The sequence below is a fragment of the Panulirus ornatus genome, chromosome 38 (assembly GCF_036320965.1).
Source record: "Panulirus ornatus isolate Po-2019 chromosome 38, ASM3632096v1, whole genome shotgun sequence".
Classification (NCBI taxonomy): domain Eukaryota; kingdom Metazoa; phylum Arthropoda; class Malacostraca; order Decapoda; family Palinuridae; genus Panulirus; species Panulirus ornatus.
The window spans coordinates 3895260-3919833 of record NC_092261.1 but is presented as its reverse complement, the minus strand read 5'-3'; the positions used below and the strand labels follow the sequence as shown (position 1 = coordinate 3919833).

At 46.2% G+C, this 24574-nt stretch overlaps 2 protein-coding genes across 6 annotated transcripts in view; both read right to left on the bottom strand.

The window, feature by feature from the left end:
- The window catches only part of LOC139760813 (uncharacterized), a 29509-nt gene extending 28884 nt beyond the window's left edge, over positions 1 to 625 (bottom strand). Inside the window, exon 1 of the mRNA XM_071684456.1 lies at positions 391 to 625. The gene's annotated coding sequence lies outside the window, so the exon portion shown is untranslated. The remainder of the gene's footprint in view (positions 1 to 390) is intronic.
- Positions 626 to 3559: 2934 nt separating this feature from the next.
- The window catches only part of LOC139760810 (venom allergen 5-like), a 155225-nt gene continuing 134210 nt past the window's right edge, over positions 3560 to 24574 (bottom strand). For all 5 annotated transcript variants that reach the window (XM_071684445.1, XM_071684444.1, XM_071684449.1 and 2 more), the window contains 5 exons: positions 15914 to 15995; positions 14749 to 14927; positions 6279 to 6379; positions 6021 to 6124; positions 3560 to 5887 (listed from right to left, as the gene is read on the bottom strand). In XM_071684445.1, the coding sequence (XP_071540546.1) occupies positions 5571 to 5887; positions 6021 to 6124; positions 6279 to 6379; positions 14749 to 14927; positions 15914 to 15995 (783 nt within the window). In that variant the 3' untranslated portion in view covers positions 3560 to 5570. The remainder of the gene's footprint in view (positions 5888 to 6020; positions 6125 to 6278; positions 6380 to 14748; positions 14928 to 15913; positions 15996 to 24574) is intronic.

Sequence of the window (24574 nt, the reverse complement as noted above, 5' to 3'; positions counted from 1 at the left end):
TAATTTAAACTAACCACTCCAAGAAAAAGCTTTCATTTACCCCTTCGTGTGGGAGAATCAAATCTTCAGGTGATCAAGTTTTCCTCTTTTGAATACTAAGTGGCAATAGATAGTAATGCTCGAGTGTAAAAGGGGATAGCATGTAACTTGTCCTTGCTTATGAAGATGGGTGATCGTCGAAAGTGAACTGGACATAATTTCAACATTCTGAAAGTTGAAGGACATACCTCAATCCCTCAGTCTATACATTAAAAATAGATGGTTTTGTTTGGTTACACCACACCACTTGATCAGCAATGTTCAAAAACATCACCCAGCTGAAGATCACAAGGATTATCTTACTGTCGAGCCTTCAGTACTACCAAGGAATAACGAACGGTTCTGTCTTACCCATGTAAATCCGACGGTGCTTGTTGAAAAATGTAGACCCAGGGTACTGAACGCAGTTTGCTGTCGAAGCATTCATTACTGTCGTCAGATTTATAAGAGAGCTCGTGGGCTGGTTCACACTTGGATCCAGGTGTTGATTCTAAGGCCACATACACTCTCAGTATGCACGTAGCCCATGTGCAAATGACTTGAAGTTGACCGGCGTATAGATCTATATAGCTTGGTAGCTCAAAAACACACACATACATGGCCACTAAGAATAAGTTAACCTGAATAGCACATAAACATATCAAAGACCCCACTGAAACGCAGTGAACACTGAGCAGCAGCACGTTTGGTCTCAACGAACAGACAGTAACAACGTCACTGCGGGACCTCCAGAGTTAAATGCTTCGGTTCTTAAGGCTCGAAGCTCCCAAAACAAAAGAAATTCCAGGTGTTGTGAGGCACACAAAGCAATGGGGTCTCATAACACCGAACCTCTACCATACGTCCAAGTCACAAATAGAATGATTCAAAACATCTGGCAGTAACCGAAAGTGGAAAGCATCGAAAATTAGGCAGCTACTAATTACTGGTGTAGTTTGAATAAATATTGAAATCTGTGAAATAGATCACTCGTGACCAGGGCCGGAATAAGGCTGCTCCGATCCCTGGGCACTGAACCCGTAAGGATCCTGACCTACCTCCCTTAAGCAGACTGTTCTCTTCGGATTTTCGGGATTCACTTGAGTCGATCTGGATATTCAGGAAAGCCAGAAATCCGGGAAATAGACTTGAAAATCATATCCTTCATATTCGCAATTATAATTGTATCGCAATGTTCTTCGTGAATGGTAATTGGCTAATAAATGATAAATAAAAGTAATACAGAGTTAAGGCAAAGTTCGATGGCCTTCCGAAAAAAAAAGAAACATCCCCAGCCTGTACTAATTCGCTACAGTTTAGCGTTAAACCATCCCTGGTTGTGGGAACATAGCCCAGGCACGCAACTGCCTGTATACCATGATGGGTCAGAATTAGGCAACAGTACACACGCCCTGTTCAAGGATACACTGTCTGGTGAAGGTGGTGCTCGCCAGCTGCCTCCAACCCTCAAGGCTTCGAGAGTCCAAACTACGACACATCAAGCGAACTCGAGTTACTTAGTTGAACCTCTTTTTTGCCGTTGTACATACGTCACTTACAGATACTCTACTAGGTTGAGATGAGAATTTGAACTGATAAGAGATTCTATTTACTGCTACTAGGTTGTGAGATGAGAATTTGAACTGATAGGCGATTCTATTATCTTAACCCTATGTCTGGAATCTGTTAATTGAATACTCACTACTCATGCGGCTCTCAAGAATAGAACACTAATTAAGAATTACATACAAATTACATACTAATAACATATAAAGGCAATACGAACCAATTTCTAAAGTTCTTACCTCCTTGAGAAGAATTATGCACCACATTTTGTGACTTACAAATCCTCACAATCAGAAAGGTTGAATTTCTCAGGTCAAAGAAGGATATGATTAATGGGATAATAAAAGACCTTCCCTGAGAGCTATGACGAGCTAATTTTTGCGTGTAGTTAACGTCATGGTGAATAACTTCGATATGTACCATTACCTTGTTTTCCACTCGAAACAGCCCCTTGCCTTTAGAACTTGAAAGTATCTAACTTTAGACGACGCTGCTTGAAATTCACGGCGAATGCGAGAGCTAAGTTTTATCTAGCACGTGCCTGTCCTGCTTGTAATGCCTGACTGGACAAGCGCGGCGTCTGCATGATAATCAGCACAAGATGGTAGCTCAGCTACTATATTTTCCTTCCTATGACGCCTTCATGGTCATTCCTCTTTCACAATTAACATCAGTTTCGGGTAGTTTATTTCTAAGTGTCAGTACAGTTCTCTAATTCGTGGTCGTCAGTCGCGGCGTGGCTGGGTAAGGATGGAAGTGTTTCCTGAGGCCAAAGACTAGCTTTGGCCACGCTCAGCGCGTCGTGAGATAGGCTCTTAACTAGGTCGGTAAAACTAGGAATACTCGGGCCTGCTGTTGTATCAGATGCTGCACGATCGACCATCTACCGAAACAAATATATTACGAAGTATTACAGTTTCCTGTTACATAAGTAATGTTACATGCGCACTGTTACGAGAATCTACATTTCATAGAAATATAGAGCATGCCGTGTGGAAAGAGAGAGGGCGTATGTCCAACGAGGATTGCAAATGAGATGGTCTTGATTAGGGCATTCCGTTGCTCGTGCCGTCTCATCTAGAATGTACAAATATAGAAAGAAGTGCAACGGGTACAGACAGAGGAGGTGGGTTAGATCTTCAAAATATACACGAATTATCGATGAGTTTCACGCTGCTTGAAGGACGAGACTGCTCTTGTGATCTAACCGAGCTCTCCCATTAGCTAGAAGTGTTTGTATTACAGGTGTACTAATTGAGGATGAGCAGTCTCAAGTGATAGTAAGTGGTAGTGGCGAATTTGGTGTAGCAACGTTTATCTGTGTCGGATGAGGTCCAGTGACGCTTGGAGAGAGTCGATGATTGTGGTGGATGAGGAGGAAGACGAGGCGGGGAAGAGATGGGTGAATTCGGAAAGTGAAGGTTATGTAAATTGTTTTTTGAGAAAAGGTACAGGGAGTCCGAGTGTTTCGAGTCACCGAAAAAATATATAGAGAAAATAGGTAGAGTTAATGATGTTACTACTGTGTCCATTCTAGGAGAGTTAGCTAAAGACAGTGATACCATGAAGCTTGGTGAATTGTATGAGCTGAAGAAGCCTGAAGGCCCTCCGAGAGAGGTGGTGGTACATGGCTGGAGATAGGGCCAAACGCTGCATGATCAAGGTCTTGGTGTAGTTGACAGCTGATGTGGTTACAGGTAGCACAGTTCTGTATACAAACCTTGGATTTTTCTCTGTGTATCTATAGGTCGAGTGTTTTGAAGATATGGTGACTCACTACCACTGCAAGGTTATGTTGTGTTTACCTGGCGTCTGCCATTTCAGAATGACAAAAGCATCAGACATGCGATACCTGAACTATCAATTGTGTTGACAAGTCTGCAGACAAATGCCAGCAGCACTACTATTTTACGCACTTACGTGCCATCAAATCACTTCCGAAAGAAGAGAAGGGTGGAGGGTTAATAAAAGATAGTTTCCCTTGCATTGATTTATAAAGTTTGGCACGAATAACATAAAGCAATGTATCTATAAATACAATAAATAGCCTCTTCTGTTTGTGTGTCTTTTCTGGACCATCTCTGTCTAAACACGTCACGGCGTTTCGCAGGATGCCTCTCTAACCTACCACATACGAGATAAACTAACAAACATATACTTTTTATATTCCTTTTTGACTGGGGATGAAAATGGGTATGAAGTTAATCTTTTATTATTCATAGATGTATATATATACAATCAGTCCTTAATTACCAGGAATAAGCCATGATAATCTAATATTAGCCATCTATCTTATTAATCAGCAATAGAATTAGACCCAGGGAGTAAATGAAGATTTAGGTTAGCCTTAAAGAAACAGTTTTTAGGTTTCTATAACCTAAAAAACCGATAAATTATATTTTACAGGCTGAGACAAAGAAAAAGAAATGTTTGTTTACGGTTTTTGGTTGTTATATGGAATGGAATCAAAAGACCTCGAATGTCTTTCCCGTGGACATTGTACACAATAAATTTTCTTCAGCAATGGCAAATGTAAATGTTGTAAACTCGTTTACTAACTTTCTGATACGGTAACTTCCAAGGCTGATACAACTACACTCATATATACTGAGCATACCGTAACAGCAATTCATTGCATGATAACGAGAAATGTCTAGTGTCCTACTTGCTGACCAACATAGCCTAGGTCAATTTTGGAAGTTCATTTTCGAGAAAGGCAGTAAATATTCTCCAATGTTATGGTATACGTCTTTCATACCCTCACATATTTTTGGGTCTTTTACATTTACAGATATAATTGAAACATAATGCTTCAGGCCTGTTGTCCAGCAAGTAATATATATATATATATATATATATATCATAATCACAATTATAAATCTCTCACCTCGTGTCTACTTTTTATCTAGATATCTATAGTTTAATTGTACCAATTAGCTCATGCATGTACTATACACATATGTATCTATATACAGCATATATAACTACAGAAAACTATCAACATTGTTCTAAGAAACATGACAATTTTCCTGAACCAGTTGAACACCAATTTAACCAGTGACTCCGTCTCTGGACCAAGTCACAGACATCTCCCTCCTTGGAAAGACGTCTGTTTGTAAATTACTTTGTGTAGTACTCTTGTACATGGCTCCCGAGGCAAAACCCTGGGCATTTGCTTTCCACCAAAACCATCACGTCACAGCCATCAGGACTTTGTATTTCTTTATATAACATACTGATATCCCTCCTCCCCTCCCGAGTACACTCATTATCACAGAACATACCATCTTAGCCAGGAACAAATTTGTCACCCTGGAGCTAACCTTTTCTTTTGTCATGTATAATTGTAAGTCACTCATATAGGATTGAATGAAAAAAAAAACCATACGGTGTTTGGCTCAAGAAACAACATAACTCAGCTCGACTGAGTTATGAGGAGAATCAGTCTTCTCAGAAGACAATTTACAGAATAATCCACCTTACGAGTATGTATATGCACTAAATACACGATATAAACAAGTCACTCTACCAAAAACAAAGAAAAAAACTCATCCATCATCGGCACAAAGAAAATGGACTAATTTTAAACGTACACTACGACATCTAGTTCTCCAAAGCATCTTTCAACTTGACAGTAAAGATTTCCTCAGTTCGCGAGAGTAGCTGCCAGTAGCAGAGCATTAACTGCAGGAAGGTGCTAGCCTCATGACTCGCATCAGCGCCCAGGGTAAAGGCCGCTGAGGCGCAGTCTGCGCACCCCCTGTACGCAGCGCTCTGCTTCCTCGACGCTAGTCACTGAAGACACTGAACGCCACACATACACTCTCATACACACGGTGACCACGACACGATATGACACGCACGACTATAAACAACGAAAGGCTGGTAACTGAACGACGAGAATAAGAGTTTGTGAGCTAGAACCTCTCGGTACAGTGGACGCCGGGGCGGTGGGCAGGTTGTGGGACGGGCCCTTGGGGCGCCGTCTATCCTGTGAACCGGTTCAAGATATTCCAAGGATTGAGGATCTTCATGAGCCCCTTGAATGGTTCCTGGATGCCCTTCATGAGGAACTCCGTGGGCCTCATGAGGTCGTGGTCGTCGTGATCGGTGTAGTCGTGCGGGCCGCCGATCATGGGGTGGTGGGATGGGTGAGCTACCATCATAGGATGGTGGCTGTGTGGCGGCATGACCATGGGATGGTGGCCGCCGGAAGAGATGCTGTTGGAGACTGGCGGTGGTGGGTGCATGAACGAGGTCGGACCCTTGCCACAGGGGCCACGCTGGTTGACGGGGTCTCGCTCTGCGGGATAAGAACATGTCTTATTATATCAACCTGAACACCACACTCTTTATCCGCTATACCCTCATCATCCACGTCTGTCCGAACGTGTTGGAAAATATGTTGTTAAACATACAACTTGCGAGAAACTCACCACAGAGGCCCTGGTAGGCAGTTGACGGGTGTAGACCATCGCCGACACAGTACTGCTGCCCTGGGAAACCCAGCTTGTACATGGAAGCGCCTAGCACGTTGCCTCTGTAGGGGAAGGTAATGGTTTATAGGACACCAAACAATTTCTCCCTGCTGGAGGCAAGGCGTCTCAAGCCGTGACCCGTAGCAGGTTTAAAACTTCAAGTAATCCTAAGTATGTAAATATGTCGCAGCGGCACCAGCAGGAGACACCACCTACCCCGGGGCGTAGTTACACACGTAGATCTTGGTGAAGCCGAGGGAAGGGTCCTTGTAGTAGGCGTAGCCGCATCCGACCAGGTACGTCTCCGCCCACACCATCTTCATCCGTCGCCAAAGGTGTCCAGCGTGTATGTGTGCGAAGGGAGGTCCCCGCGTGCGCCGGCACCAGTGTCACCAGTGCCGTCATGAGCACCAGTGGTACAGACGGTGGTGTCAGCGCCAGGGACGCCGTCAGTACCGTCGGGTGCGCACCAGTACCGTCGGTTGTACCGGGTGCCACGAATGCCACCAGTACCGTCGGTTGTACCAGTGCCAGGAACATCACCAGTATCGTTAGGTGCACCGATACCAGTGCCAGGATGCGCGCCAGTACCAGGGGCGCCAGGCGTACCAGCACCAGTAGCCAGCGTCGGTAGAGTGAGGGAGGGAGGGAGGGAGGAGGAAGACAATGGGGTCACAGATTAGTCTCCCGAGGGCAACATAATGTCAGCGAGTTGTCTTCCCTCAACAACTTGTCTTCCCTTATACCGAGATAACTTAGAACATAATTCCTCAATGATTATTGAGCAATATCCTAAACATGTGTAGACAGTGGTGGTAACTGAATAATTCCTTGGCATATATATATACATTGATAACTGATCTATATCCCTGACATATATAAACACTGGTAACTGAGATATAACCTGTCATATATTCTTAATAAAATATTTTCGTGTGATTGTAACATACAAGCAAAACCATCTAGGTAGACATATTACACCAGTTTTGTTCTTAAAAGTAATACAGGAAAGTTTATGAAATATTTTGGAAAGATATGAAGAAATAGGAAATGGTCCGTTAAAAGTCTGGGTCACTTTGTCAATAAAAAAGCCAGTAATTAGAGGTCCTTTTGACAACTGTAAAGAGAAAGGACTGGTTATGTGTTTAATCACTTATCTGTAGTTACTGATTTCTGGGTCACTGAAAATAACTAATTATACAAACATCCAGTCTCTTCTGTTTACAGTTATCAAAATCTAAGAACTGTGTGTGTGTGTGTGTGTGTGTGTGTGTGTGTGTGTGTGTGTGTGTGTGTGTGTGTGTGTGTGACGCATATACACCCAACATTGTAGAGAAATGTTGGAATGCTCACAATGTATGCACCAGGAAAGGTATTCCTGTTTGCCTGAGTTCAAATGCAGATGAAAAGAGGTAACGAAATCTGTAGAATGTTGTCCACTATGTACTGGAGAAGTGAAGGTGTGTTGCCTCTTCTGGCCTTGAAAATTCTCGTTTAGTCTGGGATGGCGTCATTTTCAGCATGGAAGTTTAGTGTGATCCGGTAATACAGTTTGAGGTTGCTGTTCTTTAGCTTAGTTGGCGCTGTCTAGCCACGGAATGGCTCAGTCTAGCCAGGCGTTGGCGATATCTAGCCAATGTTGGCTATGTCTGGGGGAGGAGTAGCTGTAGTGTTGTTACTTACACTTTACTTACCCTGGGCAATGGTCCTGCCCCTGAGCACCCCACCTACAGAGCCACCCCCACCACTGAGAGATGCTCATCACGGACGTAGAGAGCAGAGCCACACACACACAAGTGATACCTGTTTCATGCACAACTGCAGCATACGTCTGAGTGTGCAGCAGCTGTGCAGCAAGGTGTACAAGGCAGTGGTGCTGGGGTATATCACTAGAGATTCTAAAGTCTGGAGCCAGGATTAAATTAAGCTAGAGAGACAGTGTGTTCTATGAGGGACCAGGTCATCGTGTGGGGAGAAGCCGGACTACGGCCGACATACACCCCCACGGCACAAGGACAGGGGAAAAAATAATTCTACTTGATTGTAATCAATAAATGACGCTGATCACATTGAAGTTCCTCGCTAGTGAGGGCCTCGTACCACGAGGTATAAACACCTGTTGCTTTGATAGGTATAAAGTGAGACATATGGTCTGGCCAACAATGATACTTGTAAGCGAAAGTGATTATCATAAGAGATATACTTCAAAACCAAGAAAGCCTACGATGATGACAAGATATGGCAAATTATTGGTATTTCTATTCTGTTTATATAATAGGCTACGTAGCACGTGTAGAACTATGCCCCAATCATGGCCGTTTCAGACGAATGCTAAGAAAATATGAGAAAAAAAAAGAAAGAAAGAAGCAAGATTTAACCTGAACTCCTCACGTGTTTGTGAACTAAACTCTTACAAATGGAGTGCAAGGGAAGGGGGAGGAGTCATCATAAAGGCCAATCCTCGTGTGGCTGGTGTCCACATGGAAGCAACAGCCAGGTGCGTGTCGCATATCCAGGTTATCGAGGCTGGAGTATACTCACGTACCTCACGAGAGCACAGATGAACCACTAACTTACTATAATGTACGAAATATCAACATGATTATGGTTATAGAAGGCGCATGCGCGTTGCAATAGAAATATATACTTAATTAGAACACACTGTCTCTTCTTGTAATTGTATATATATATATATATATATATATGGATATATATGTATATATGTATATATATATATATATATATATATATATATATATATATATATATATATATATATATATATATATATATATGAAGCTAAACTAAATACGGTGTTACATATGTGAGGGGACAGGGCAATGAAGGAAGCTGACAGGATAGGACGGATAAGGGTGGGTCGACAGGATATGTGGAAGGATTCTCGTTGATCTTGGTAAGGACCAGGACGAGGCGATTTTTTTTTTCTGAGGGATATACCCCCATATGGCTAGGATGGACCGTGGATTGTCATCCTACGACGTGGAGAAGTAGGAAGGACAGGAGACCAGGAAGCTGACAGGATGGTTAAAGCACAGGTGTGGAAGGTTGAGGGCAAATCCAGAGGTATAAGGCTGTACACAAGGTAATACAATGCTACAAATATTCTATAACTATGTGATGCATCGGTGTTGAGGCCTATTGGTCTACTCATAGCAGCACACTGGAGAACTCGGAAAGGATTTATGTACAAGTTTTCATCTGATGATGTTTGTATGGAATGGGATCAGACTACTGGTGGACACCTCGTGCGAGGAGTTTGTGGGAGGAAATAATAACGAAGGAACGGAGGAACCTTGTGGCCCGATTCAGTGGAAACCTGGTTTTGACAAATCGCCCCCATGGTGACTGAAATGCATGTCGGTGTTGTGGGAGTGAGTGGCGACTGAGGAGATGTGAAACCTTGCTGGTTCTAAGGTTCTGCAGTGCCATAGTTCTACAGTGTTATACGCTGATTGCTTCAGTAGACTAACTGACCAGACCAAAGGCTGTTTACAAATACGACACAGTATAAACAACATACTTACTGAGGACCCACGAGTCAGTCTTTCAACCTTTATAGCTCACTTATAGATCATTTTCATATATATATATATATATATATATATATATATATATATATATATATATATATATATATATATATATATATATATATATATATAAAGTATAGTCTTAAGAGAACGTAAGGCAAAGGTTGAGGTAGACTGCTCTTGGGTCCTGTGTATGGTGTTTCGGTGGGCAGGTGGGAGGCGAGGGAGGCGTGGGGAGGAGGTTGCAGTGATGCAGGACATCATACCAAGGGAAGATGATCTGAGACAGACCCTCAGATGCAAGAGATCTCGGCGTAGCAATAGACGAGACGTTTGTGAAATACTGATGAAGACTACGGACAATGTGGTTAGGGAGTCGAGCAAATGGAAGGAATGAGAAAACCGAGAATAAAGAGGGAATAAGGGACGAGGGGAGTTAGAGGATGAGCCATCACCTCCCTGCCTGCCCACCGAGACCTTACAACTGACGACGAAGGACGTGTTTCAGGTGAGAGACTCAGGCTCCTGACTTTACCTGGGGGAGGAGAAGGTAATCATTACAACCAGCATCACAGAACGCCAGCACCACACACCACCAGCACCACACACCACCAGCACCACACACACCACTACACACTCCCAGCACCACACACTTCTCGACATCAGCAAACAGTGTTTCGTTTGCTCTAGTGAGTCACCAAAATATACGATATCTAAATGTTAAAGACTAACGTATGAATCAACAGTAGTTATCGTTTAGACTGAATATAAACAAATCAGACACACACACACATATATAGTTGAAGGGTATGTATATATATATGTGTATATATATATATATATATATATATATATATATATATATATATATATATATATATATATATATATATATATATATATATCCTCGTTCCCTTACTGACAGTGTTGGCATCCTGAACTGCCTTCTTGCCTTTTAAGTTCTGGATAATAAATGTACACAGAAAACAAGGGTAATGATATATGATGTTGATAATACTACAACAAGGGGTGAGACTCAAGCGAGCATCTGTTGTAGGCGGTGCCACGATCACATGAACTGAAGGAGTTCTGAATACGACAGTGGAAAGGTGTGGGGGGGAGAATGATGGAAGAGGCTGCCACAGTCCACCTGTCAGCCACGCGAGAGGAGTGAGGATTATGAGCCACAGTCAGGGGTATGCTGTCTCCTCAGGTCAATACCTGCTTACCCCGTGTTCACCGCTCGTTGTGTGGCCACAGTGGCCAACACCAGTGGTCCATGGACGACTGTATGGTACTCCTGGACGCTTCTGGTCCCCGTCACTGTCAACCACATCATTCCTTTAGCTGGCCAGTCCTTCCAAACACTCCCCAGCATACCACAATATTCTAATGATTCTCTCAAATAAAAATACACATCTTAACGCTGCTTATCATCGTTCAGCGGACGTAACATAGAAACACAGCCCAGCAGGCGCAGCCTAGCAGGCAGGGTAGTAGGGTAAGCTCAGGGGAATCAGCACACCAGCTATAATTCAGCAGGGAGAGTTCACAACACCTTTCAGCAGACCTGCTTCACGAAAAGCAGATCAGCAGACAAACAGCAGGATGAAAGACAGATGTCTGTGCCTCTCAGATGGGGGGAAAAATATCTATGGACTTGCGTAGCCACATTTCCGTAATACAGGAGGATAATGCAATGTATTTCATGTATTAAGCATCTTTCAGATATCATTAAGAACGTCTACATTTGGTTTTACAAACCATTATGGTTTTTCGGTGTTCTTGTGTAAAGCACATTTCATGGGCGAGGCTGGGTCGGTGCAGATGTTTGCTGATGTCTGGCTGTTCAGTTCCTGTAATTGTTAATGGATCTATCCCTTCCTCTCGTGCTGTCACTAGTGGCGTCCCTCAGGGTATGTCTTGTTTCCTACGCTCTTTTTTTTTAGTCGATGCAATACACTCATAGACTTAAGACTCAACGCTGTATTCATCCACAGTTGTCAAATCCTTTCCTTTTTCTGCTCTTTTCACGACCTATCTCTCCTCATCCGCTCATAACGACTCAGATTTGGACAGGATTTCTCAGATGTAACCTAAGAAGTCGTAACGTCTCTAAAAGTAGATTCATTCCTACATCACTGTAACAACTGCTCACGACTTCCTCCCGCCCCCCTTTTTATTGCTCTGTAACATCATTGTTAAGCACAGCAAACATACTTCGTATCACTGTAATATCTAATCAGTCTCGGGGACACTACGTTACATAGACAGTTAAGTCTACATCTTAGAAACCAGAAGTCCTCTTAAGGTGCCAAGGATTCCCCAAGACAGTTGCCCGGTTTTGTACAAATGACATAACTCAATAGTTTAATGAAGTGAGAAGACAAGAGGACGGGATAAGTCCCTCTGAAAAGACACAAAGGAAGAGGTTCAGTCTAAAAGACATATTAAGAGATGCTTAACACTGATTTCTGGCGACTGTGCAACAGACGCATTCTCTGTGCAACAGACGCATGCTCTGTGCAACAACGCACACTAGAACTAGCTCAACACACACTCTTTAGTGGATGTGTCAAAACGCACAATCAACGTATGTAATTCAACAGACTCAAAGTTTCGTAATACAACCCAGGTTGACGTAGGTAAACAGACACAACCCAATAAATCTACCAAAGCAGTGACAGAGGTCAAGCTTACTGAAAACAAAAGCAACATGATCAATAAATTCTGACAGGAGAAACTTGGTGTCCCTGAATAACAAAAAATCTCACCTGATTTAGAAAGTGTGGAAAGGACGGTGAGGTGAGTTGAAGTGTGGTGAGGAGTGTAACATGAGACGAACCTATTCCCGTGCGCCAAGAACACATTCCTGTTAAGTCTCTCTTTTGACCTCTGTATTGTAACGAGTGAACCTGATTGTCTATTTTTTTACCTATTGTAAGGATTTTATCTTCGAACTTTGTGTTCATGTCTGTCCGGCCTGATGGTCAGCACCTGGTGTGGAATAAAGGGAGGTGATCGATTTGGCCTCTTAATCTACCTAGTGTCGATACGCACAAATGATTCTGTGTGTGGAGGCCTTATACAAAACCGTAAGATTCTGCATGTGGAGGTCTTGGATATTCTATAAACTCGATCTTGAACTCTCAGACACCAAAGCCAAAATAAACAAGATCACATCTGCTCACAGCTTCCATCAAAAGTATGAGGAAACCTTATTGAGAGAGAAGTGAGCAACGGGGATTAGATCAGAGTACCTGATCAGGCTAGGCGGTTCGTTCAAATATAGTTTGAGGTGTTATGTACACAGCGGCTGCCTCCGTGTGTGTGTCCTGGTCTTAACCTGATCAGAAAAGCATCAGATGGTTCCATACGGCTCCTTTAGTTTTGTATACATATTCTGTATGAAATACTACGATTCTGTGTGAATTCGTACGCCTCTTTTCGCTAATCTAATGTGATCGTGCATGATTTTGGGTGAGTGTGTCCACAACTTACGACTGATTCCAAGACATTCACATTTATACAAAATTCATCTCATTTAAAATCAGTTTGAGTCTAAGTTATTTCATACATTCATATATAAGTGCCCAGTCCCTATGACGCTGAAGATCTCAACCACAACAAACGCCATCTGCAGCCTTGCTTCATGAAGCTAGAAAAAAAATAAATCAAGTCCGGGACTAAGTCAGATGGACGCGCTCTTAGCTTCAAGATCCCAGATAAATGTACAGGTTTATTCACCATGCAACAGCGACTACAGAGCAGCCATCCCTGAATCTAATATCACAGTCAGACGTAAACTTTAATCAACTCGATCACCTAATTAAGGTCTTCATCTGTTACAACTGTGGCGGGCACTTGGTAACGTGGGAGGTGGTTTGGGCCGGACGAAGGCAATGTGGAGGCTCTCCTATGAAAAAAAAGAGATATTTACGTCCAATTGTAGACTGATTACACCAGTGTGTTGAGACAGAAATAAGAGGCAGGAGGCGGCCGCATTCCTGCCACGCCTCGGTCATGGTTGGCTGCTCCCTCCACCGCTGGTACGTGAGGCGTGGCCTCGTAAGGGAGGGATCTGTGGTGGTGGTCAGGAGATGCGCTGTGGTAGCCAGGGGAGGAAGGCTGTGTTTGCCAGGGGAGGGGACCATACTGGCAAGGGAAGGGCGACTGTGTAGCCAGAGTAGGGGACTGTGGTAGACAGGGGAAGTGTTGTGTTTCAGAGGGGAGGGGGCTGTGCTGGCAGGAAAGACGATCGTGCTAGTCAGGGGAGGATGGGTCGAGTTCCTGCCAAGGAAAATCTTACAGACAGTTTTGGTACTTAAGCTTCCACGCTTCGCACGTGCAAAGGGCACCCGGAGACGCGTGAATAATGGACAAATGTTCCTTCAATTTAGATTAGAAAAAAAAAAAAAAGACTTTAAAAGTTATGAAATGTGGCAGTAGAGTTCCTTGGACTTCGCTATGATGGACGGGTTTACTGTCAATGAATGTTTTCGAAAAAGTTGACGTATTTATAATAGCCAATCTCGAGGGTGTTCCCCGGATCTCTTAACTAATAGAATCAACACCACTTTTAGAATATAATGATTGGACTCCATCTCCTGGAGGTGTGTGGGTTGTGGGTGCAGTCTGCCAGATAAGAGGGACGGCTGGACCAGGCCAGTAGCCAGCCATGACCCCTGCTGTTAGCGGGCTTAAATGCCATACTTAATGAGAGACATAAATTACACACTCAGGATCATATCATCAGAGGTAAGTAACTATGTACAGGGAAGATGCTGAGGAGTGTGATGGCTGCATAGACCCAACACCGCACCGAGGAGGTCCCCTGAGTCTTGTATTGGTAGACCTGACTCACACTAGCCGAGCTGGTGATCGTCTTCACAACCTTGACAGAGGAACTAAGATCGAAGTGCAGCTCTACACCCGTGTCTCGGGGAGTTCTAGCCAACAGAGGAGCAAGCCTCTGGAGAGCTGCAGCGTTAATCTGGAACCAACACTTCGGCCTTACATCTATTTACCTGCCTCGACCACCGACGATTGCGTTCCAAGATACGCTCGACATACACGACTGAAACCTTTATATTCTCATATAACCTGGAAGCAGCTGGAGGCCAGCGACCCCTCACCTGTGTGTAGTGACCTGTGGCCTTGTTGAACCTGAAGGGGTCCACGTTGCCCTTGGGGAAGCCGTACTGATTGACTTCGTTGAACCAAGCTTCGATCTGCGTGGCGAAGTCTGGCGTGTCTCCCTCGTCCCTCTCGTAGGTCCAAGCTGCAGCCACGTTCTGACCCACAGTGAAGCGTGCTGCGGGGGTACATGATAACATAGGTTAGTGGTACCGCTGCTGTGGGGTACATGATAACATCAGGCACATACCAGGGTGAGGCTGATCCATCTTTCAGGGTCACCACAACCTATCAAGGGTCATCAGTCTAAGGTTACGTCATCACTAGCTGAAGGTCATCCCAATTGACAGAAGTCAGCACCAGCAGGGGTCGCTCGGTAGGTCTCACCAATTAAGACGTGTATAACCACTCACAGTCACGTCATTAAAGAGGTCACTAATAGGTCATTAGGAGTTTGTCAATATATCTTGAAATGGGTCAGAAATATGCAATAGAAACGTCACCATCATGTCAAGAAGAGGTCAGAAATAAGTCCCATCAGGTCATCATCCGGTCATAAGCAAACCGTCTACAACAAGCCATCACCAGGTCATCTAAGAGTCACCAGGTCATTAGAAGATCATGGCATCATCAGATCACCAAGAGGTCGCTAGTCGGCCACTCAGCAGAAGCAGCCACGTCAATAGCTGTCTCCCAGGGGGCGATGCTGGGGAGGTGCTCCCGTCCCTCCCATCTCCTGGGGCGGAAGGAGGACTTCCCTAGGGTGTTCAAGTATCACATTATTATGTCAAGAATGTTCCACGTCAGGTCCTATACACACATTACCCCTCCCCCCATATTAGATGCTGAGGGATATCATTTGGCTTTTTATTTATGAAGGTAGGAAGAGGTGGAGGAGGAGGCGGCCGGAGGCGCTGCGCCACAGTATAGTGTTGGTGGCTCCTTGAGTAAGAGTCATTCCAGATGGTGGTTCACTCTTCCTCATGTGATGCATGGAACATGACAGAAGCATGGTGGTGGGGAGGGGGGGAGAAATGGTTACAATATGTTCTCAAAGTCACAGGAGAGAAACAGGGCAGGTGACACGGAATACAACAGGTGACATGTAGAACAGGTGACAAGGAAGACAGGTAAAAAGGAGGACATGTGACAGGTGGTACTCACGAACGTTCCTGCTCCGGTCGTGACCTGGCATGCACTGGTCGGCCCACCGCTGGGCTACGGTGGCCAGCTCCTCGTCCCATACCTGCGGCAGAGAGCACATCTTACTACAGGCTCACCACACGCCACACCGTCCCTCACTAGTGGGCAAAAACTCATTAACATCTGCTCACCTCCTGCATAGATACGGGATGGAATGTGAAGGCAGACAGCAAGATACACTAGCAGAGGTGTATGGCGGGAGACACTGACCCGATAACTTAAGTTTTAATGCGATACATTAATGCTAACACTCAGGGTGTAAGATGGTTCCGGCCATCACCACAACACTCCCAAGTCAGGGAGGTATAGTACTGCTCAGGGCAGCTGCTGTCTGCAGCCTTCTACCTCATCAATCATGACACTGAAATATAATGCGTACATCATCCTGAGAAGATCTGGATTTTGTTAGAAATGGAAAAGTTTATGAGATAATTAAGGCTTCGGGATTGGGTTGAGGGCTGGGGTTGAGGGCTGGTGGTGAGAGCTTGCGTAAGGACAAGAGGTGAGGGCTGGAGGTGAGGGCTGGAGGTGAGGGCTAGAGGTGAGGGCTGGAGGTGAGGGCTGGAGGTGAGGGCTAGAGGTGAGGGCTGGGCCACAAGGCAGATATGTTCACCATCATCGCTGACTCACTGCCACTTCTGGACCTAGTGTTACCAACGCTGCCTCCTTCAGCAAAAGGCGCCGCCCCATCCCCCAGCGACCTGAGTTGAGGTGATGACCTGAAACCAACCTAAGGTATCACCAAGGGTTAGAAGGAATGGACTAACAAACCGATTCAGATCGTTAGATAGCCATCCAGTATTTAGTTAGCGGTCCTGCACTGATGTCGCAAGCATGAAATCTCAGTTCATCACAGCCGCCGCCACGTCGATCAGTCGCTGATACACAATGGTAGTGCTTCCCACTGAATGCCATGTTTGTATCTCCCGTACCGCTTGACACTGGAGACAGAAAATGGGAACGTAATCTAACCTACCATGGCTGAGGAGGGTCAAACGCATGTGCTATACGGAAGAACCAACACCCGGGTCATGATGGTGTGTTACGTCGCTAGCTACACACACACACACACACACACAGAGGCCAGGAGTAAAGTGTGTGAGGCGGGTGTGTGGGCCACAGACCTCCACGGAGGCGCCCCACATACACCCGGAGTGCAACAAGATAATTACTCTGAGAGACAAGAGGGACCTGACGGCCAACACGGGTCAGACAAGTCCCCCCTGTTATGTGACGCTATAGAAAACGTGATCTCGAGCCCAGGCGGGGGTTCTCTCTCTCTCTCTCTCTCTCTCTCTCTCTCTCTCTCTCTCTCTCTCTCTCTCTGTGGAGGAGCAGCAGGATCGAGGAGGGGGGGGGGGGGTACTTCTGACTGGCTGCTCCGGTAGTTTCAGCCTCTGATGCCCGCCAGTCACAGGCAGCTGCATCAGAACCCAGACCCTGGCATGTGGTCGTGGGAACCTGGCCAAGACTTCAACAGCGATTTGGTAGAGGCTGAGGAGACTGAACGATATTCCTCGATCCTTGAACCGATGAACCAAACAGGTACCATTCATGAACTACTGACCAAGGGTCATGTTTAGCACTGATGTCCAATACTGCCGCTACTAAATCATGGCTATATCTTCACTACCTCCGACCATTCTATAGCTCTTTCTATCTTCAGGTCATCAGTTCTCTGACCACGAAGGATGGATCTACACAACGCCTGTTGCGCAGCAGAGGTAGGCAGTTGTAGGTCAATGGACCATTTAGAAGGACTGAGGGTGAGAGAGGCGTAATCATCACATTTGCGGAGGAAGAGTGTGTGAAACCACAGCCTCACCATGTAAGGGGCGCGTCCTCGGTGCGTGTTATCACAATCAATGCAAATTAATATTACGTCATTTGCAGCGTCCCTTTTACGGGCGTGTCATTACTGAACAACAGCCACTGTGTGTGTGCGCGCGCGCGCGTGTGTGTGTGTGTGTGTGTGTGTGTGTGTGTGTGTGTGTGTGTGTGTGTGTGTGTAGTTACCTAATTGTACAGTACAGGGAGGGAGTTTTGTACTCTCGGGACCCCATCTCTTAAACTATTCTAACGACGTAAGTTATTAGATGTCTTCATACAGTCTGTATTCAAAGTCTCATCATTAAGCCAATCCCATTCGTCCACAGTTCTGTATAACCATATCACATCTTTTCCATCTTCCTTGCTATGACATCTTGATGACCCTTCACAGCTGACTTCGAAGACTGTTCGCTCTCTACAACGTCAAACCTGACTCAGGTACAAGATGTTTCAGTTCCATTGGTCCTCTCTCTCTCTCCTCTACTGTGGGCAGATCCATAGCCTCTAAGCTTTCTCTGTAGCTCATCATCTCTCATATCCCGGGGTATGGGCTTTGTTAACCTCCTCTGCACCTTCTTTATTCGATCTATATGTTTCTATCAGTGCGTGACCAAATCTGAGATGCATGCAATGGTTAATGCCAATTATGTGCTGTAAATCTGTTACTGAACATTTTCTTGCCCGGGTATTTGAATGTAAATTGGGCACTAATCAACAAATAATTAGCCTCCTTAATAGTTCTCCAAATATGGTGTACTGCAATTTGGCTGGGTACTTTGGCAGCCCGAGGTCCCCTTCCACACATAAATTGATGTAGCCCATTTCCTACAAAGACTACAGTCATAACGGAGCCTCCTTTCACTGTGTCCCATCTCCATTACTTTGCATAATTCCTGAAGATGAAGGCTGTGAGACAGACACAGAGAAGCAAAATGATTCTGGAGGTAGAGTTAGGAGGCCATAGAGAGGGGGCACATTATTCCTGTAGAAAAGATTTACAGTACCAGACAAAAGAGAAGAATACGTAAGATTTATCCTCCATGTACCTGATCAACGTAGGATCTTGTCGAGGTCCACCTTGTAAGTCGAGGCAATCTCTGTCATGCCCGTCTTAAATGATTCTGGCCATCACTCGCATGATCATACTCCAGTATGACCATCTGGGCAGTGATGTATCTACATGTACAGCACCAGCGGTGCCTCGACCAACATGCCCTGCCACCAGTCATTCCACTTCACATCTCTGACACGTGTCCATTGTTTCCTCCCTTTTATATAATCCCCGACTTTGCTGAAGGAATCTCCAACGTAGAGCAAGGAGTTCATCCCTTCTCTAGAGCTCCATCTTGTGTGAGAGGTTGTCAGTTGTCGTCTGGCAGTCCACGAACACACGATCCACTCACTCATGTAAGCCACAGCTCACCCTGATATAGATCCTCTGAGCCCGTCTTGTCTTAGGTGGTTCTTCTTTGCATGTAGCGTGTGTGTGTGTGTGTGTGTGTGTGTGTGTGTGTGTGTGTGTGTGTGGTGTTTGTCATTCGCCACCACAGCGCAAGGTGCTCACCCACACCCACGTCCAAACCGTAAGCCTGACTGAAAACATTCGGACTCCCAAACCACTTACTGGGGCGTCGATGGGATGGGTCGCTTTGTATTATAATTGTGAGGGATGAACAGGTGAACAATGAATATTCTACGAGGTAAACCGCCATGCTTATTGCATTAATGTTCTGATGTAATTAATGTATACAGAAGAGTCAGTAATGAATGCTATATCAGCGTGGACAGACACAAGAGCGAGATATATCCTAGGTATGTCAGGGTTATCTAAGAGAGGTATTGTAACCCCTCTGAATAATGTATATGACTGGCTGATCACACACACACACACACACACAAACACACACACACACACACACACACACACACACACACACACACACACGTAAGAAAAATCTTAGAAAAAGATTCTGAATTTCCCTCGTTAGGTGAAGGACGAGGACCCTCTACCTGGCCATTATGAAGAGCGAGGGTAGTGCAGATAAGCACCCACTTGCGGGTAATGACCAGTCATTAAGTCTTCCTTTCTCGCTTTCTTCTCCCCTTAACCCCAGGCACAGGAAATCTTAACTGGTAAATAATGGTCTCTCTTATCCCGACAACATGTAGTGCTTTGCTACACAAATGATATTCATCTTTAAAAGGAAAAGTATTCTTCATTATGCTGTGTGTGCTGGAGGAGAACACAATCAAAGACGACTCCCCACTCCCTCGACCAGCCTGGGAGGGAGAAGATGAGCAGATAAGTAGGTTGAGAGCTGGTTGGCCTGCTCCAGGACTCGAACATGGGCACGGGTGATACGTGGGGTCTCATCGCTAACCGCTACACCACGGTGTGTTTGTGTGCCTTACTGGGAGACGCCATGGATGAACTAGAACACTTTATCCTGACCAGATAGAGGCCTTCTCCAACGACCTACTGGGAAACACACACACACACACACACACACACACACACACACACACACACACACACACACACGCACACACACACACACACACACACACACACACACACACACACACACACACACACACATCACTTTTCCGTCGTTTGAAGTTAGGCTGTGAAAGGGTGTAAGGGACGTAGTGAGAGAACGCTTAGGCACTGATGAGTAAGCCAGTGAGAGCTTCACGATGGAACACCACACGATGAACACTGTATACATATATACGTGTGAGATTCAGGAGGTTGAGGAGGTCGCAAACCCAATAAAGGTGGTAGACAAAAAAAATCTCCCACAGGAACCTCTGCTCTCAGACGACCATACGCTGACCTCCCAAACCTGTCCACTGGTGCTGCTGACCTCCTACCAACCCTCCCTCCCTCCCTCGTCCTGTCTCCCCCCCCCTCTTCACAGTGCCTCTCTCACGTTAGCGTTCACGAAGCAAGGTTCCCTTCAATGTCCACCCCTCGTCTAGGTCCTCACCCCGGGGATGTGGTCAGAAACAGGGAGACGAATGGAGCTGCTTCTTCGACACGAGAGAGAGAGAGAGAGAGAGAGAGAGAGAGAGAGAGAGAGAGAGAGAGAGAGAGAGAGAGAGAGAGTCATTGAGACGCCAAGCATCTTAACACGACCCCAGTCTCCAGCGACGACAGACGCCGATCACCCCCGGAGTGACCAATGTTCGAGCAGCTCGTAAACTGACTCCGCTATTTCCTGTTTACCATAAAAAATGGACAGGAAGGTCCCGTTCTAAGGCCACGGGAGACTGTCACCCGGGTGCCACTGTCTTCGTCTTCTCAGAAATACTTTCACGGGGACTGGATTCCTCAACTACAGTCAACAAATCGTGTATGAATATAACTACCAACGTAACGACCTTGTGGTCGTTATACAAGCCCAGCAGTTTGGTAGCCCATGTTTCATACCACCCAAACCACTCTCACCAGTCGTCTGGTATCAGAACTACGGGTGCTAGGTCTCACCATGGGTCACAACCACTACTCTCACAAGGGTTGTTAGTATCAGTGTGACCCACAACTGTAACCATGATTGTGTTACGACATTCAACGACCACACCCCACCATGGTGGATACGAACCACGAGTTTCAACATCTTGAGGCGTCACTTGATTTTTTCGGGGGGGAAAAAAACATTACTTTAAATGGTCGTTTAATCCAATCATCTAATATCGCAGAATGAAATAGATAACAGACGTACATCACTGCGAAGAGAGAGCCTGACGATCACGAATTTTACGATGATCTCATGAGTGATTTCTACAGTTCCTTCCTCAATCCTACCCCGACGTAAGACCCCCACTATGTACTATGTTAGGACAGAATATTCCCTTCTGTCACAAAACTTCTGGAGTGGATTTATCGAGAGAGAGAGAGAGAGAGAGAGAGAGAGAGAGAGAGAGAGAGAGAGAGAGAGAGAGAGAGAGAGAGAGAGAGAGAGAGAGAGAGAGAGAGAGAGAGCAAGTGGCGGCGACTGGTTTGTGCAAGTGACAAATGCCTGGCCGCCTCCATACATCAGCAGACTCTACCTGGCTGTATATGGCACGACGGCGTCTGGGACTCATGCAGGCTCTCTAGGTCAGTCTTCCTGGCACCACCTCCTCCTCCTCCTCCTCCCTCACCACACTGACACACGCGCCGCCGTTGGGCACATGTCACACGGACTTTCACTTACTGTTGTCCCAACGGACGGGTGGAGGGTGATGTGTTCAGGGCCACACACACACACACACACACACACACACACACACACACCTTACCCTCAGCATCAATCTGTTGCTCTTGTTACTGTTGTGGCACTAAGCGGGGAGGGCAGGCAGACTTCCCCGTCTACTGGCATCCTTGATTCCCATCAATCTGTGCCGCTCCATCGCGACGAACACCTCCGCTGCAACAACCCATCCCCTCTGCATGTTATGTCACCACCGCCACTGCCACCATCACCCCCCCTTACAATTGTTATGTAACCAGCATCATTACTACTGCCACTACCCTCGTATGCTACGTCACTAGCACCACTGCCACCACTACCCACCACCACCGTCGCCTTCAGCCTCACATCCACCGGCCCCACCCGATCTACATGTATCTTAGACTGGGTGTACGTGTGCCTAACCCCCTTCCATCCTTTTCTACACCTACCCCACCCTCCCTGTGACCTCTGGAGGCCTTGCCGCCACTGGATCTTGGGTCCAGACGACCTGTCGTGGTAGGCGTCAGCCGCCGAGTTACTCTCATAATTCGTCTGAGGAACCCCGACCGACCCAACGTGGCGCCCAACGTGACGATGCCATTCGGAGGAGAGATGAGCTCTGGCAAAGATGCGGAGGAAGCTAACACTCGCCCTACACTTGTAAGTGGATGGACGCAGGTGGACAATGAATGTAGCAGCACCAGTTACAACAGACGCAGCAACAGCAACAACAGCAGGAGCAGCAACAGCAGCAGCAGACGAAGGCTCATTATTCCTTCTGTCATTTCTCCCTCATCAGTACTATGATAGGAATCATCACCTACACAGTCGAGGTGTAACAGGTTGTCCGCCTCACACGCGTCTGATGCGTCCTTCGCTATGCTCTCTAAGCGAGTCAAGGTTGTGAGGGAGGCCAGAGGGAAGGTGGTGGCACTGCTATCATCAGTGTCACCCCAGACTCCGCTCATGACCAATTGTTATCTTGTGATATCTTCTTAATCTCAGATATTGGTCACGGTCTCGTGAGAACCAGTGCCAGACACTGCCAGCAGCACAGGAGCTTAGCAAAGTCGTGTGGCGTCAGGGGATGTGTAAGTAACAGATCCAGCGACTGTAGCAGTAGCTTGGGGAGCGCACCAGCACTAGTGGAAAGGACAAGTAGACCAGACACAATGGTGAAAGTGGCGGGTGCCATATAACTGGGGAAGGAGGAGGTAGACTGTGGTTGACACAACTCATTGTCATCGCGAGGAGGCAGCTCTGAGGGAAGCTACAGAGGAAGGGAAGGTCGAGGTAAGTGTGTGGCAGCGGAGAGAAGGCTACATAGGAAGGGCGGTCGTGGCAAAGGTGCTGCATTGGAAAGGAAAGCTATCCATGATGGGGAGCCGAGGCAAGGGTCTTGCATTGGCAGGGGGTTGAGGAGAAAGGGAAGGATGTGTGGGGAGGAGGAGGTAAGGATACGGTAAATGATGTCCAAGCGGTTGATTTATCTCCCTGTCGGAAAGATTGGTGGGGTGAGGGCTCAGACGATCCTCAGGAGCTGTGGCCAGTGTGTCTGGCTCATGGAGTGGCAGAAGTGGATATTCTCCCTCAGTTCTCTACTCTCTCTTTCTCTTCTTTCCTATCCACCTATGGCTCTGTTAGGCATGTGCACTCCTCTGTTGAGGAGTGCACATGCATGTCGTATCTTCTCCACGAGCGCCATTCTAAAGCAAGCTCCTGTGTTAGATTTCTCTCCTGTGTTACGTTTTACCAAATGACCCTCGTGGTGGTGTTTACAATCATCTGGTCTGCGTCGCCAGTTGTCTTCCCCTTAACACAGGGCCTGCAGCAGGTCACCTCAGGTCATGGGACACTACTTGCTGGTGTCGAGCAGCCCAGCTTTCCCTTTTATTTACACGTGTGCCGATAAAACAGGTATCCTGCCACGACGCTGACCCATCCGACGACATCAACAATTGATCTGTTGATGATTATATTATTTTCGTCCAGCCAAACACTGCTACTGAGAGATGGATTGTGTGATGAGACGACGTGCAGTACAAGGCTAGCGAGACGTAGATACCATCTGAGGTAAACCTTATCTTGCTGGATTATCCTTATGACATTTGCGTCCTCAGCGCCAGCTGTCAAGGTTTATCTGATTGCCGAGATGTGTGCGTGCGAGTGAGTGCGTGCGTGCTTTTGTGTGTGTGTGTGTGTGTGTGTGTGTGTGTGTGTGTGTGTGTGTGTGATTACTTGTTTGTGCCCCGTCTCTTAATCATGTAAATATGTATCACGTCTTTGCTTTTATATGTACATACACACACACCCCACAGGCTAAGCCAGGTCCGCATTCATCGACCAGCCCCGAGGGGAGGATGAACACCTGGGTAGGGTGTGGACTGACTGCCGTGCGCCCAAGATTCGAACCCATGGATGCCCGAGTCATGAATTCTTAAAAGACGCTTGGTCGTTTGGCTGGTTGGTCATTAGGCCTATAGGCTTACCGAGTGTCCCGGGGTGAGGCTGTCTGGCTATGGGTTTCATACAGTGTCCATTAGACTCCAGCCCCATGACGGAAGAAGCCCCGGGG